Source organism: Chelonia mydas, chromosome 2, assembly GCF_015237465.2.
Source record: "Chelonia mydas isolate rCheMyd1 chromosome 2, rCheMyd1.pri.v2, whole genome shotgun sequence".
In the NCBI taxonomy this organism is placed as follows: domain Eukaryota; kingdom Metazoa; phylum Chordata; order Testudines; family Cheloniidae; genus Chelonia; species Chelonia mydas.
In genome coordinates, this window is record NC_057850.1 from 39566018 (window position 1) to 39583344 (window position 17327).

General features: G+C 42.4%; 1 protein-coding gene across 1 annotated transcript in view; it reads left to right on the plus strand.

Annotated features, from left to right (window-relative positions):
- The window catches only part of STK3 (serine/threonine kinase 3), a 284928-nt gene that overhangs the window by 136995 nt on the left and 130606 nt on the right, over window positions 1-17327 (plus strand). Inside the window, 1 exon segment of the mRNA XM_037892225.2 lies at window positions 16993-17194. Within this exon segment, the coding sequence (XP_037748153.1) occupies window positions 16993-17194 (202 nt within the window).

Sequence of the window (17327 nt, forward strand, 5' to 3'; positions counted from 1 at the left end):
GGAAGTTTTTATATATACCACATACACTGAAAAGTGCATATAGACTGCTGGAAAAGAGGAATAATATAGTTCAGCTTTGCATGGTAGATACATAATAATGCTTTCATCTTTCATCTGATTTTCATAACATTTTACTGTGCAAACTAATTAAGCCTCACTACCACTCCTGTGAGGTAGATAAGAAAAATATAAAGATTAGGGCTGTCAAACGATTAAAAAAATTAATAATGATTAATTGTGAGATTAAAAAAAATCACGATTATCACAGTTTTAATTGCACTGTTAATAATAGAATACCATTTATTTAAATATTTTTGGATATGAATGTTTAGCATTTCTGGCACATAAATACCTTGCAATGCCGGCTGCAACAGTGCCATGTGAATGCCTGTTTTCACTTTCAGGTGACATTGTAAATAAGAAGCGGGCAACATTACCTCCTGTAAATGTAAACACACTTGTTTGTCTTCGCGATTGGATGAACAAAAAGTAGGACTGAGTGGACTTGTAGGCTCTAAAGTTTTACATTGTTTTGCTTTTGAGTGCAGTTATGTAAAAAAATTCTACATTTGTTAGTTACACATTCACGATAATAGATTGTACTAACTATAGTACAGACCCGTTTATGCGCGAATCTGCTTAACGTGCGGTAGCGCCATGCCTCCCAGTGCTACCTATTTAACATGCGAGACTCGTTAACACGCGGTACAGGAACTTGCTATGTAGTGCTACAGATTTGCTCACTAACTCACTGACATAGAAATCAACAGGAAGTGCGGAGTGGAAACGTGTTGTACGTCTTTACCTATATTGGTAAAGACGTATCACGCACGCTTAGTCATTGTCACACAAGAAAGATATATAATATATAGTAGTTATATAGTAATTATATATACTACATTAGAAAATTTTAACTGTAGGCCTAATATAATGGCAGAGGGCAAGCGGCAGTGTTCCTACACTGTAGAAGAAAAGCTAGCTGCAATAGATCAAGTAAATAGCAGAGAAACCCAGGCCAAAGTTTCAAAAGATATTGGGATTGCCGAATCTACTCTCCGAGGATGGCTAAAAAACTAATCTAAACTGAATGGCTTTGTACAAAATATCGATTCTGCTGCGGGGCTTAAGCGAAAACGTGCGCTTTTCAGCAAAACCCACAACAGACAAAGCCACGCGCACGTGGTTTGCTCAGGAAAGGCTGAAAGGAATGCCCCTAAGTGGGCCAATTCTTCAAGCCCAAGCGACAAAATTTGGAAATTTAACGGGGGATGAATAATTCCAAGCCAGCAAGGGGTTTATAAGTCGTTTTAAAAAGCATCATGGTGTAGCGCAAGTATGGATTTCTGGAGAAAGCCGATCAGCCGATGAATTGACCACGAACGCATTTCATCTGCAGCGAATGACAGACTTCATAAGAAAGAAAAAAAATGCGAGCCAGAAAGAGCAGAAAATAATGGCGTTTTTTTCTAAGTGAATCATAGACACTTTTTTCAGCATGGCCCTCTTAACCTGCGGTCCGTTAACACACGGTTGTGACGGCTTGACTGCCGACATCCACACATAAATGGGTCTGTACTGTACTTCTATAAGGTAAACTGAAAAATACTGTTTATCTTTTTTACAGTGCAAATATTTGTAATAAAAATAGTAATATAAATTGAGCTCCGTACACTTTGTATTCTGTGTTGTAATTGAAATCAATATATTGGAAAATGTAGAAAAATATCAAAAAATATTTATAATAAATTTAAATTGGTATTTTTATTGTTTAACAGTGCGATTAAAACTGTGATTAATTGTGATTAGTTTTTTAAATCGAGTTAATTTTTGTTTTGAGTTGATCACTTGATTTAACTGTGATTAATTGACAGCTTTAATAAAGATCATAAAATCATAGAATATCAGGGTTGGAAAGGACCTCAGGAGGTCATCTAGTCCAACTCCCTGCTCAAAGCAGGACCAATCCCCAACTAGATCATCCCAGCCAGGGCTTTGTCAAGCCTTACCTTAAAAACCTCTAAGGAAGGAGATTCCACCACCTCCCTAGGTAACCCATTCCAGTACTTCACCACCCTCCTAGTGAAAAAGTTTTTCCTAATATCCAACCTAAACCTCCCCCACTGCAACTTGAGACCATTACTCCTCATTCTGTCATCTGGTACCTCTGAGAACAGTCTAGATCCATCCTCTTTGGAACCCCCTTTCAGGTAGTTGAAAGCAGCTATCAAATCCCCCCTCATTCTTCTCTTCTGCAGACTAAATAATCCCAGTTCCCTCAGCCTCCCCTCCATAAATCAAGTGCTCCAGCCCCCTAATAATTTTTGTTGCCCTTCGCTGGACTCTTTCCAGTTTTTCCACATCCTTCTTGTAGTGTGGGGCCCAAAACTGGACACCATACTCCAGATGAGGCCTCACCAATGCCGAATAGAGGGGAATGATCCTGTCCCTCGATTTGCTGGCAATGCTCCTACTTATACAGCCCAAAATGTCGTTAGCTTTCTTGGCAAAAAGGGCAGAGTGTTGACTCATATCCAGCTTCTCGTCCACTGTAACCCCTAGGTCCTTTTCTGCAGAACTGATGCCTAGCCACTCGGTCCCTAGTCTGCAGAAGTGCATGGGATTCTTCTGTCCTAAGTGCAGGACTCTGCACTTTTCTTTGTTGAACCTCATCAGATTTCTTTTGGCCCAATCCTCCAATTTGTCTAGATCCCTCTGTATCCTATCCCTACCTTCCAGTGTATCTACCACTCCTCCCAGTTTAGTGTCATCTGCAAACTTGCCGAGGGTGCAATCCAAGCCATCCTCCAGATCATTAATGAAGATATTGTACAAAACTGGCCCCAGGACCGACCCTTGGAACATTCCGCTTGATACCAGCTGCCAACTAGACATGGAGCCATTGATCACTATTCATTGAGCCTGACGATCTAGCCAGCTTTCTATCCACCTTATAGTCCATTCATCCAGCCCATACTTCTTTAACTTGCTGGCAAGAATACCGTGGGAGACCATATCAAAAGCTTTGCTAAAGTCAAGGAATAACATGTTCACTGCTTTCCCCTCATCCACAGAGCCAGTTACCTCGTCATAGAAGGCAATTAGATTAGTCAGGCATGACTTGCCCTTGGTGAATCCTTGCTGACTGTTCCTGATCACTTTCCTCTCCTCTAAGTGCTTCAGAATTGATTCCTTGAGGACCTGCTCCATGATTTTTCCAGGGACTGAGGTGAGACTGACTGGCCTGTAGTTCCCCGGATCCTCCTTCTTTCCTTTTTTAAAGATGGGCATTACATTAGCCTTTTTCCTGTCATCCGGGACCTCCCCCGATCGTCATGAGTTTTCAAAGATAATGGCCAATGGCTCTGCAATCACATCAGCCAACTCCTTTAGCGCTCTTGGATGCAGCGCATCCGGCCCCATGGACTTGTGCTCGTCTAGCTTTTCTAAATCATCCTGAACCACTTCTTTCTCCACAGAAGGCTGGTCACCTCCTCCCCATACTGTGCTGCCCAGTTCAGTAGTCTGGGAGCTGACCTTGTTTGTGAAGACAGAGGCAAAAAAAGGATTGAGTACATTAGCTTTTTGCACATGCTCTGTCATTAGGTTGCCTCCCTCATTCAGTAAAGGGCCAACACTTTCCTTGATCATCATCTTGTTGTTAACATACCTGAAGAAACCCTTCTTGTTACTCTTAACGTCCCTTGCTAGCTGCAACTCCAAGTGTGATTTTGCCTTCCTGATTTAGCTCCTGCATGCCCGAGCAATATTTTTATACTCCTCCCTGGTCATTTGTCCAATCTTGCACTTCTTGTAAGCTTCTTTTTTGTGTTTAAGATCAACAAGGATTTCACTGTTAAGCCAAGCTGGTCGCCTGCCATATTTACTATTCTTTCTACACATGGGGATGGTTTGTTCCTGCAACCTCAATAAGAATTCTTTAAAGTACAGCCAGCTCTCCTGGACTCATTTCCCCTTCATGTCATGCTGTAAGATCACATCACCGGCCACTGAAATGCAGCCATCTGTGGGGTATAGTGTACATGTACATACTTCATGTCCTAAACTGTTGGGTTATGTCATGGGTCAGTTTGATATATGGGGTAGTTTACATATAGTGTTAAGTTTGGGCAGATGGTCATTGCTGTAAGTATATAATCAAGACCATGTGCACATGGAGTTAAAAACTGCATAGAGATTGTGGATAATATATGTGGTGTTCTTCGAGTGCTGGTTTCTACGTGTATTCCACTGTGGGTGTGCACATGTGCTCCATGCTCCTAGACTTGGAGGTTTCTTGCAAGCAGCGTCTGTTGGTCCACGTATGTGCCTTTGCCTTCCTTGTGCTTCCAACGGAAGGCATAAAGGGCTGGAGTGGCCCAAATGCCTCTCCATTTCCTTTTTGCCACTGCATGGCCTGGATCAGAACCTCCAGTATCTGGACCTTTCCTTTGATTTCTCTAATCTGTAAATATTTCAGAGTTTGCCTTAGAGCTGTTTGTATATAGTTCTTTATGGTTGCCTTTCAGCAGAGTTTTCCAATTAGATAGATTCCCCCACCTTGGGGATACCCCCCCATTCACCGTTATGGGTATTGGACTGTGCCCAGGTCTCCAGCCTTCAAAACTGTCTCTTACCCCCTTTTCTTCTTGGTCAGCAATGACCACCAGTGCTATTTGCACTATCTCAGAAAGGCACATGTCACGGCTAGCCATACCTGTGAGGCGAGGAAACTCCAGCCTAGAAAATACCCATGAGAAAAGCATCAAGCATCCTTGTCATAAATATAAAGGGAAGGGTAACCACCTTTCTGTATACAGTGCTATAAAGTCCCTCCTGGCCAGAGGCAACATCCTGTTACCTGTAAAGGGTTAAGAAGCTCAGCTAAGCTGGCTGGCACCTGACCCAAAGGACCAATAATTGAACAAGATACTTTCAAATCTTGCGTGGGGGAGGGGGGTGTTTGTGCTCTTTGTTTATGTGTGTGTTCTCTCGTGGGACTGAGAGAGGCCAGACAGAAATCCATCTTCTCCAACCCATCCTAATCCAAGTCTCCAATATTGTAACCAGTATAGGTAAGCCAGGCAAGGCAGATTAGTTTATCTTTTGTTTTATGTGAATTTTCCCTGTGTTAAGAGGGAGGTTTATTCCTGTTTCCTGTAACTTTAAGGTTTTGCCCAGAGGGTGATCCTCTCTGTTTTGAATCCGAATACCCTGTAAAGTATTTTCCATCCTGATTTTACACAGGTGATTCTTTTACTTTTTCTTGAATTAAAATTCTTCTTTTAAGAACCTGACTGATTTTTCATTGTTCTTAAGATCCAAGGGTTTGGGTCTGTGTTCACCTGTACAAATTGGTGAGGATTATTATCAAGCCTTCCCCAGGAAAGGGGGTGTAGGGCTTGGAGGGATATTTTGGGGGAAGACATCTCCAAGTGGTCTCTTTCCCTGTTCTTTGTTTAAAATGCTTGGTGGTGGCAGCATACTGTTCAAGGACAAGGCAAAGTTTGTTCCTTGGGGAAGTTTTTAACCTAAGCTGGTAAGAATAAGCTTAGGGGGTCTTTCATGCGGGTCCCCACATCTGTACCCTAGAGTTCAGAGTGGGGAAGGAACCCTGACATGGTGGCAGAGCGGTGGGATCATTTTGAACCAGAGATCATTTTGAACCAAAAGCAGAGACTGGAAGAGGGTTTTTTTTTTAAGCTAAGAGCAGCTAGAGGGTTTTCTGTCTATTTCCTGGAGACAGAGGTGTTAGTTTTTTTACAAAGGGATTTTTCTTTTTTGAGCTGTAGTTTTCTCTACCTAAAGGGAGGGCAGTTAATCTCCTGCAGGGAAATTCACAAGTTTTTTTTTTTTTTTTTCTTTTCCCTAACTCTCGGGTATAGCTAGAGTTAAGCACAAGAAAGCAGGAAAATGACTACCAGTGAAGCAGCTAATAGACTAGAACTGGCCAGATTCGAAGCTGAAGAGAAACAAAAAGAGCATGATAGATAGATGGCCTTAAGGCACTTGGAGTTGGAGGCAAAAAAAAGTCAGGGTGGAGGCAGAGGAAGCTGCCCACAAGAGAGCTATGGAGGAGAAAGATAAACTAATCTGCCTTGCCTGGTTTACCTATACTGATTGCAATATTGGAGACTTGGATTAGGAAGTGTTGGAGAAGATGGATTTCTGTCTGGCCTCTCTCAGTCCCAAGAGAGAACAAACACGTAAACAAAGAGCACAAACAAAACCCTTTCCACCCCCCCGCCCCCAAGATTTGAAAGTATCTTGTTCCCTTATTGGTCCTTTGGGTCAGGTGCCAGCCAGGTTAGCTGAGCTTCTTAACCCTTTACAGGTAACCGGATGTTGCCTCTGGCCAGGAGGGATTTTATAGCACTGTATACAGAAAGGTGGTTACCCTTCCCTTTATATTTATGACAATCCTAAACCTGAAGTGCTTCATATCATGGCCTGTTTTTTGATTGGGCATCAACATTAGAACGTTTCTGCTCTGAAGCCATACAAACCATCCTTAATAATAGCAGAGCTGACTCCAGTAGAAAATGCTACTCAGCAAAGTGGAAGCGTTGTTTCATCTGGGCACAGCAAAAACATGTATCTCCTGAGTCAGCAGATACTACCCTCATTTTGGTCTATTTTCTTTCAACAGCTGGGCTTTCCCTCAGTTCTATATAAGTCCACTTGGCAGCAATCCGTGCATGCCATCCATCAGTTTTTACTCACCCATTTACTAGCAGATTCTTAAAAGGCCTAATCAGAATGTTCCCACCAGTAAGGAAACTACTGATCATTGGGACTTAAATCTTGTACTTTTGGCACTCACTAAGCCTCCCTTTGAATCATTAGTTACATGTTCCATGTCTCACTTATCAATGAAAGTTGTATTCCTTGTGGCCATCACTTAAACCAAAATAGCGGGTGAGCTGGGAGCATTAATGGCAGATCCACCATACATTAAATTCCATAAGGACAAAATCTGTACGACTACATCTGAAATTTACCCCAAAGTAGTTTCGGCATTTCTCATAAAGCAGTCAATCCACTTACTTGCATTTTTTCTGAAACTGCATGCATCAGAAGAAGATATTTCACTCTCTCGATATACAATGAGCTCTCTCCTTTTACCTGTAAAGGACAAAACCAATTAAAAATCACCTAGATTGTTTTTCAGTATAATAGAATGAGTCCAAAGTCAAGCTGTATCCTCTGAGAAGATCTCTAGGTGGATCTTGGTTTGTATCCTGCTTTGTTGCCAGTTATTGCATCTAGGGAGAGGGCTCATTTTGCAAGAGTTGTATGGCTTCAGGAAGTACCTTTACTGGATATTAGCAGAGCCAATAAGTGGAGTTCCAGCCACGTGTTCATGAGACATTATGCTCTAGTGCAGAATTCATCTGCTGACGCATCCTGTGGGACAGCGGTTCTCCAAACGGTTCTGCCATCTGCATTCTCACGTCCTGCTCCTACTTGAGTACTGCTTCTCAGTCACCAACAGTGGAATACACATAGGTACCAGCACTCAAACAAGAGGAAGTTACTTACCTTGTGGGAACTGGAGGTTCTTTTGTGGTCTCTGTGTGTATTCCACGACCCACCCTCCTCCCCCTCTGCTTCAGCTCTTTACTGGATTTGGGATAGAGAGGGAACTGGAGATATGGTCGGTCAGCTCTGTCCCTTTATGCCTTCAGTTGGAAGCATGAAGAAGGCAAGGGCGCACACGTGGACCAACAGACACTACTTGCAAGTATTCTCTGACTCCAGGCACATGGAGGGCATTCACACGCTCACAGTGTGGACTGCAGATAGGGACCACACATCTTGAAGAACCTTCAATTACCACAAGGTAACTTCCTCTTTTGACTGTTTAGGAGTAGATTTAAGCCTGTGCTTAAAATTAAGCACACGGTTAAGTGGTCTGCTGAATCAGGCTATATAGATGTTATGGAACTTTTTCAGATCCTCATACTTTCCCAAAGTATATTATGTGTTTATGAAGCTACTACAGTGCTTTTTCCAAAAGATAGCTGAGTCTACAACCACATTTTTCCAAGGTGATGATGAGGTGTTAATAGTAAATGAAATTATTTTATAGGATATTAAATTTTGTCAGCATGTAAATCTTCACTTAATGTACTGAAGTCTAGTTAGCTGTCTTTGGTGCCATCTAGTGTTTTTTATTTTAATATACAAAGTGTATACTTAAGGAATTTTAGAGGCAAACTGTTTGTTTTATTGCATTTCTACAAGTCAATAGCAATCTTAATCCCTTGACTTTCTGTTGTCTGTTTGCAAAGTTTGTAAAAAGGGAAGCTCTAATTAATTCTATAATTCTTAAACTCAGTCATACTTGATCTTGCATACTGTATGAGTTACAACATTATCTCCTCTTTGAGAATGTTTTAACATTTTGCAAGGACTCGCAGAGCCTTGTAAAATCTTTTCTGCAACTGTGTAGTTTGTGAAGTCTTGCACATGCTTTTCATTGTTGTCACTTTGGGTTCCCTGTCCTGATAAGCAGGTCCCTGTGGCCACCTTTCATGCGTAAAAGCTTTATTTTGGTTATAAAATCCTTATCTAAGCTTTGGTAGAGAGATGAGGATCCAAAATGACAGCCATGTAGTGCCACAGGATATTGAAAAAGTCTGCAGTTAAATCCAGTTTCTACAATTGACAGTGCTATATCATAACAGAATAAATTAGATATCCTTTTCTCACATATAATTATGTTGGTATTTCTGATATACCCCAAATACAACCAAGTACAAACTTAAGAGTCGATTACATTCATCTATAAAAAAGTAGTAATCTGCTATTCCTTATTCAACTGTTATTTTACTCCATCCTTTCTCTATTGTTATCTGTTCATGAGGAAAGGTCTGAGGATGAAGTGTCATCCTTAACACTTACCATCCTTGCTATTTTAAATTTGTCATATTTTGTCACTTCATATTTTTAAATAGTAGAGCCAAAGTTCCCCCGAAATGTTCATGAAGAGTTAATTATATATTGTAACCAATACTCAGAAATTATTTCCATCTGTTGTGTAAACATGTACTGATATAATTTTATAAAAACATCCAGTAGATTTAAGTGGCTTATTCAGAGCACCTTAGGTCTACTAAGCTATTACTTACATCTCCAATATCTGTGAAAACGGCTGCAATGACAACCCTGGAAACTGATGACCTGGTTTAATCCTCAGAATAGGTTTTTTTTAAACACTACGGGCAGCAGCAGTAGAAATTTCATACCACTGTCCTGGAGAACCCTGCATCAACTCTGACTTGGAGAAAGCGCTTTTCAGGCCAAAATGGTTGTTAAATCTTCTTGGTCATTCAATCCTTGGTTCCTTCAGAGACTGACAATTAGTGGTAGTGAGGCTTTTATGCTGTGCTAGGTATTAGGTAGCAACCACCCGGTAAACCTCTGTAAGATGGTAATGACTTTCAGTCACTATTTCCCATTTGAACTGGTGACATGGAAATTAATGACTTTATTTCCTGTTGCCAGGCTTATTGTTGATGTTACCCAGTTGTTCCAGCATAATAATTTTTTAAATTAAAAATGTTAAAATAAAGTTTTAAACAAAGTTTAAAACAGATTCTTCAGCCAGGAAGAGCAGCTGCAGAAGCAGCCAAAGCTGGGGCCCTTTGGACATTCAGGGAACTTCCTATGGTTTTGACAGGACTTTCTCCGCCACGTGCTGATTGGCTGTTTTTTCCAGCCATCTCCTTCCCTCACAATCTGTTCACCAGAGCGTCACCACTCCTGGACCTCTTAACCTCTTCTCTACCCTGTTCCCTTCACTCCCCCTTCCTTTCGGTGTCTCATCTCCATTCATTTTTCTTTCCATTTAGCTTATCAATTCCTAACTAAATCCATCAAATAAATATACTGTAGAACCAAAATGACATTTGCTGCCATCACATCGTTCCCTCTGCATGTGAGTTATACTTCTTCTCCCACCCTGTGTCTGTCTTGTCTGCTTAGACTGTAAGCTCTTCAGGGCAGGGACAGTCTGTTACTCTGTGTTTATACAGCCTTGCACAGAGGGACCCCATTTTTCATTGGTCCTTAGGCACTGTCATAATAAACATGATTAATATATGTATATATATGTTTGGATGTTTTACACTGATTAGACTGTTTCCAGTTATAGTAGGTTTAAAGGTTCAAATATTAGGTACTGCTATTAATATTGCTCTGGCAAATTAATAAGCCTCACCTTAACTGCAGAGGCTAATCTGGGTACGAGAGGAAAATCTTGTTTGCAACATTTACAAGAATAAATAGCAGTACATCCACACTCATAGTGTAAATTTGGATCAAAAAGAGTGAAGAGGGAGTAGTGAATTTGGCTACTTTGGGCTCACCCAGAATGTACATTACCTTAATGAACAATGTAGTTAATTTATTTACGTTCTACATAGATAAGCTTTTCTTTTTCCTTCTTTATATGTATTGCAATAATTTCTAAGGACCCATCAAGAAGCAGCACCCCATTGTGCTAGGCGCTGTACAAACACAGAACAAAAAGACAGTTCCTGACCCAAAGAGCATACATTCTAAGTAACTTAGGGTATGTCTACACTACGAAATTGGGTCGATTTTATACAGTCAATTGTGTATGTCCACACTAAGCGCATTAAGTCGGTTGAGTGTGTCCTCAATACCGTGGCTACCAACGACTTATGGAGCAGTTCACTGTGGGTAGCTATCCCACAGTTTCCGCAGTCTCCACTGCATGTTGGAATTCTGGGTTAAGCTCCCAATGCCTGATGGGGCAAAAACATTGTCGAGGTGGTTTTGGGTACATGTCGTCAGTCTCCCCTCCCTCCGTGAAAGGAATGGCAGACAATCTTTTTGCACCTTTTTTCCTGGGTTACCTGTGCAGACGCCATACCACAGCAAGCATGGAGCCCGCTCAGCTCACTGTTGCTGTTGTGAGCATTGTAAACACCTCGCACATTATCTTGGAGTATGTGCAGAACCGGGCTAAGCGACGCCAGCACGAGGACGATTGTGATGAGGACATGGACACAGACATTCCTGAAAGCACGGGCTGTGGCAATTGGGACATTATGGTGGCAGTGGGGCTGGTTGATACAGTGAAACGCCGATTCTGGGCCTGGGAAACAAGCACAGACTGGTGGGACCGCATAGTGTTGCAGGTATGGGATGATTCACAGTGGCTGCGAAACTTTCGCATGCCAAGGCCACTTTCCTTGAACTTTGAGTTGCTTTCTCCTGCCCTGAAGTGCAGGAATACGAAGATAAGAGCTCCCCTGACAGTTGAGAAGCGAGTGGTGATAGCCCTCTGGAAGCTTGCAATGCCTGACTGCTACTGGATCAATTTGGAGTGGGCAAGTCTACTGTGGGGACTTCTGTGGTCCAAGTAGCCAGTGCAATCACTGATGTTCTGCTATCAAGGGTAGTGACTATGGGAAATGTGCAGGTCATAGTGGATGGCTTTGCTGCAATGGGGTTCCCTAACTGTGGTGGGGCGATAGAAGGAACGCATATCCCTATCTTGGCACCGGACCACCTTGTCAACCAGTATATAAACTGCAAGGGGTACTTCTCAATGGTGCTGCAAGCACTGGTGGATCACATTGGACGTTTCACTGACATCAAGGTGGGATGGCCAGGAAAGGTGCATGACGCTTGCATCTTTAGGAACTCCAGGCTGTTCGAGCAGTTGCAAGAAGGGACTTACTTCCCAGACCAGAAAATAACTGTTGGGGATGTTGAAATGCCAATAGTTATCCTTGGGGACCCAGCCTACCCCTTGCTCTCATAGCTCATGAAGCCGTACATAGGCAGCCTGGACAGTAGTAAGGAGCAGTTCAACTATAGGCTGAGCAAGTGCAGAATGGTGGTAGAATGTGCCTTTGGATGTTTAAAAGATTGCTGGTGCTGTTTGCTGACTAGTTTAGACCTCAGCGCAACCAACATTCCCATTGTTATTGCTGCTTGCTGTGTGCTCCATAATATCTGTGAGAGTAAGGGGGAGACGTTTATGGCGGGAGGGGAGGTTGAGGCAAATCGCTTGGTGGCCGATTTTGAGCAGCCAGACACCAGGGCGATTAGAAGAGCACAGCTAAGCATGCTGTGCATCAGAGAGGCTTTGAAAACCAGTTTCATGACTGGCCAGGCTATGGTGTGACAGTTGTGTGTGTTTCTCCTTGCTGCAAACCCGCCCCCTTTGTTGATTTTAATTCCCTGTAAACCAAGCACCCTCCCCCCTTCGATCACAGCTGGCAAAGGAAATAAAGTAACTATTGTTTTGAAACAATGCATTCTTTCTTTATTAATTTAAGAAAAAAAGTGAGATAACTGGCAAGGTAGCCTGGGTGGGGTGGGGTGTGGGAGGAAGGAAGGACAAGGCCACACTGCTTATTGTAGCCACACTACAAATCCACACTGTTTGAATGACAGCCTTCTGTTGCTTGGGCCGTCCTCTGGAGTGGAGTGGCTGGGTTCCCGGAGCCTCTCCCCCCAACCCCCGCATTCTTGGGCATCTGGGTGAGGAGGATATGGAACTTGGGGAGGAGGGCAGGTGATTATACAATGGATGCAGTGGGGGACTGTGCTCTTGTTGGCTTTTCTGCTGCTCCAACAGACACTTCATCGTGTCCGTTTGCTCCCCCATTAGCCTCAACATCGCCTCCTGCCTCTTCTTTTCACACTCACTTAATGCTTTCCTGGCCTCTGCCACTGAATGCCTCCATGCATTAAGCTGTGCCCTATCAGTGCGGGAGGACTGCATAAGCTCAGAAAACGTGTTAGCCAAGCACAAACAACCCAGCATGAGTATTGTTCTCTTACAAAAATTCCCCTATTTCAACCAGGTGACCATGAATGATATCATTCTCCTGAGGCTAACACAGAAAGATAAAGACTGAATGTTGCTTGGATGCGACCAAAACCCAGGACCATTCGCTGCCATGCTTTGTGCTGCAATGATTCCAGACTACTTGCTACTGGCTTGGCGTCGTAAAGTGTCCTACCGTGGAGGACGAAATAAGGCAGCCCTCCGCAGAAACCTTCTGCAAAGGCTTTCAGAGTACCTCCAGGAGGGCTCCATCCCCAGACATAGAATCATAGAATATCAGGGTTGGAAGGGACCTCAGGAGGTCATCTAGTCCAACCCCCTGCTCAAAGCAGGACCAATCCCCAATTAAATCATCCCAGCCAGGGCTTTGTCAAGCCTGATCTTAAAAACTTCTAAGGAAGGAGATTCTACCACCTCCCTAGGTAACGCATTCCAGTGTTTCACCACCCTCCTAGTGAAAAAGTTTTTCCTAATATCCAACCTAAACCTCCCCCACTGCAACTTGAGACCATTACTCCTTGTCCTGTCCTCTTTTACCACTGAGAATAGTCTAGAACCATCCTCTCTGGAACCATCTTTCAGGTAGTTGAAAGCAGCTATCAAATCCCCCCTCATTCTTCTCTTCTGCAGACTAAACAATCCCAGTTCCCTCAGCCTCTCCTCATAAGTCATGTGTTCCAGACCCCTAATCATTTTTGTTGCCCTTCGCTGGACTCTCTCCAATTTCTCCACATCCTTCTTGTAGTGTGGGGCCCAAAACTGGACACAGTACTCCAGATGAGGCCTCACCAATGTCGAATAGAGGGGAACGATCACGTCCCTCGATCTGCTGGCAATGCCCCTACTTATACATCCCAAAATGCCGTTGGCCTTCTTGGCAACAAGGGCAAACTGCTGACTCATATCCAGCTTCTCATCCACTGTCACCCCAGGTCCTTTTCCGCAGAACTGCTGCCTAGCCATTCGGTCCCTAGTCTGTAGCGGTGCATTGGGTTCTTCCGTCCTAAGTGCAGGACTCTGCACTTATCCTTATTGAACCTCATCAGATTTCTTTTGGCCCAATCCTCCAATTTGTCTAGGTCCCTCTGTATCCTATCCCTGCCCTCCAGCGTATCTACCACTCCTCCTAGTTTAGTATCATCCGCAAATTTGCTGAGAGTGCAATCCACACCATCCTCCAGATCATTTATGAAGATATTGAACAAAACCGGCCCCAGGACCGACCCCTGAGGCACTCCACTTGACACCGGCTGCCAACTAGACATGGAGCCATTGATCACATGTTACAGACTTTTCCAGTAGCTGCACTGGCCGCAAATGCATCCCAATTCTTCAGGGCAAATCAAACATTAAACACTATTGCTTTTAAACCCTGTACTGTAGTTACAAATGTTGACTCACCAGAGCTGCCTTCTCCGACTTCAGGGTCGGGGATCCCGCTTTGGGAGGGTATTGGCTCCAGGGTGATGAAGAGGTCCTGGCTGCCGGGGAGAATGGATTAACCGCTTGCCTCCGGCGCATTCTCCTCCTCCTCCGCAAAATCCTGCTCCCTGTTGCGTGAGACTTCCCCCTTGCAGGTGTCCATGTACAGTGGTGGGGTAGTGGTAGGGTCCCCCCCTAGAATGCCATGCAGCTGATCATAGAAGTGGCATATATGGGGCTCTGATCCGGAGCGACCGTTTGCCTCCTTTGTCTTTTGGTAGGCTTGCCTGAGCTCCTTAACTTTCACATGGCACTGCTGTGTGTCCCTGTTGTAGCCTCTCTCCACCATGCCCTGTGCGATTTTGGTATATATATTAGCATTTCTTCTTTTTGATCAGAGTTTGGCCTGCACAGATTCTTCTCAGAAACCAGATCCAGTGTCTCCCTTTCGGTCTATGCTGGAGCTCGTTTGTGATTCTGGGGGAACTGCATGGTTACCTGTGCTGCTGAGCTTGCCACGCTGACCAAACAGGAAATGAAATTCAAAATTTCCCAGGGCTTTTCCTGTGTACTTGGCTAGTGCATCGGAGTTCAAAGTGCTGTCCAGAGTGGTCACACTGGAGCACTCTGGGACAGCACTCGGCGGCCAATACCTTCGAATTGTGTCTGCACTACCCCAAATTTGACCCAGCAAGGTCGATTTTAGCGCTACTCCCCTCGCCGGGGAGGAGTACAGAAGTCGATTTTAAGAGCCCTTTAGGTTGACAGAACGGGGTTGGTTGTGTAGACTCATTCATTTTAAAGGCCACCTTATGCAGCTAAATTCAACCTAACCCTGTAGTGTAGACCAGGGCTTAGCTGAGAAGGAAAAAATCTTTAGGTAACCTGTAGACAAAATTATTTCAGTGGGAGTTAACTTTAGCTTCTTATTTTTACCACCAGGAGGAACACTATTAAAATATTCTTATCTGTATCCTGGCACGCTCTGTCTAATGCTGTTGCTGTAAATTTTCCGTATATTTGGGAATACCCCAAATTGTTGAAGGCAGAGGAATAAAGATGCTATTATGGAATGTAGGTTTCAGTTAAGAAAATTTTTAAAAAGAAAACAAGTGAAGTACTTTTGTTTAAAAAACAAAGTTTTAGAATTTTTTTTTGTCCTCAAGAAATATTTGTTTTCTTGACATTTACACTAGAATTTATGTCTAAATCACAATTATATGGGTTAGTACTATGGCTGCAACACATTGCAATGTTAGCAGGAGGCTCAGAATTGGAATGAGATGAACTTCTGAAACTGGAGATTTGCTTACTTTAGAGTAGTTCATCTTCAGATGACAGGGTGATAGGATTGCTAACAAAAACTCTCTCTGTCAGCCCATGCTAGCCTTTTACTAGATAAGCGTTAGAGTGTAACATGATTGCCTATATTCTGCTGTCATAGCTGGGAGGAAAGTTAACATGGTGGCAGTCATAAAGGATAAAGGGACTGGTCCATAAAGATGTGGCTCAGTACTCTATTGAGCGAGACACTGTACAAACACAGAACGTAATTCTGTGGGCAGAATATTATTTGTTTTTTCTTCCATTTATAAATACAATTTCTTTTTTTTGAAAACTTAACTTTGTTTTACTTTGTCATATGCAGCACCATACCCATTATCTGTGCCTAACAAATAATATTTTTCTCTTCTCAGGAAAAAACATGTTCACAGGACAGTCCCTTATGTTGACTTGTATAGCTCTAATTAATGGTATTTGGCTGCCTCATTCGGGATTGTTCTGTGGTGACTATTCCTGAACTCAAATTAGGTTACGCCATGACATAGGCAAAATAGGCATATTTGACTGATTTATATTTTCCCCAAGGAGGATTGAAAATCAAAGGATAGTATTAGCATTTAAAAAGAAATGCTTGAAATTAGAGTCTTTGCATTAACAGGTATTTTTCTGAATAATCAGCAAGAAGCATATTTGACTTCTTAGATTTTCTTTGGATAGTAGATTTTACCAACGTAATGGAACTTAATGCACAGTACACCATGTTATCCTTTAAATTGCTGTGGTGTTCACATATTCTAAATCTGACTTCAGAAAAGGAGTAGGATTTCCTAATAGTGTTTTCAAATATTTGTATTCCATATGGATTTTATGATTCATAAACTGGATTATCATCAGTTCCCTGTTTTACATTCCTGGCACATTACTGCCACTGATTGAAAATGCTATTGTAGCCCTTGCTGGAATTAGTTCTTTTCTACAGTGTTGAAGCATCTGCTCAGCAGATATATTTCTACAAAGTATCAACATGTTTTCTTCTTGCCCTTTTATCATGAGAGGCGGTTAAAAAATACATACAAATAAGCCAAGTTGGCCCTTCTTTTTTTGAGGTGGACTCTTTAAACAGTTCTCAAGGACCCTCTAACTCTCAAACTTAACTTAATCCTGTCACACACTATGCACAACACTGGACTTGGAATTTAGGGGAGGATAATCTACATACCTGTTTGAGGTCTATTGCAAGGCCAACTTAGTAGACACGACACTTGTTTGAAAACAACAATATTTTATAGTTTCTCAATTTAAACATGGCAGAGGTCTAAAAAAATTAAAGGTAATTGAAAAAAAGTCAGCGGAAGTTGCAAAATTAATAAAATAAGGCACCTAAACGAATAACTTTTGGCTTGTTCATTTAAATGTTTTGCTGCAAATAATTCCTAATAAATATTTGTTTGCAGGAAGAAGACGAGCTGGACTCTCACACCATGGTGAAAACTAATTCAGAGAGTGCTGGCACAATGAGGGCCACAAGCACAATGAGTGAAAGTGCCCAGACAATGATTGAACATAACAGTACCATGTTAGAATCAGACTTAGGGACTATGGTGATAAATAGCGATGATGATGATGAAGAAGAAGAAGAAGATGGGACCATGAAAAGTATGTTAATTATTTATTTCCTCTTTTGATTAAGAATTATTTTTCCATATTGCACAAGGATGTACAGCATTATGGTATCAATATTTAAACACCTGTATATACTGCTTTTAACATGTAGTCCTTATAAACTGTA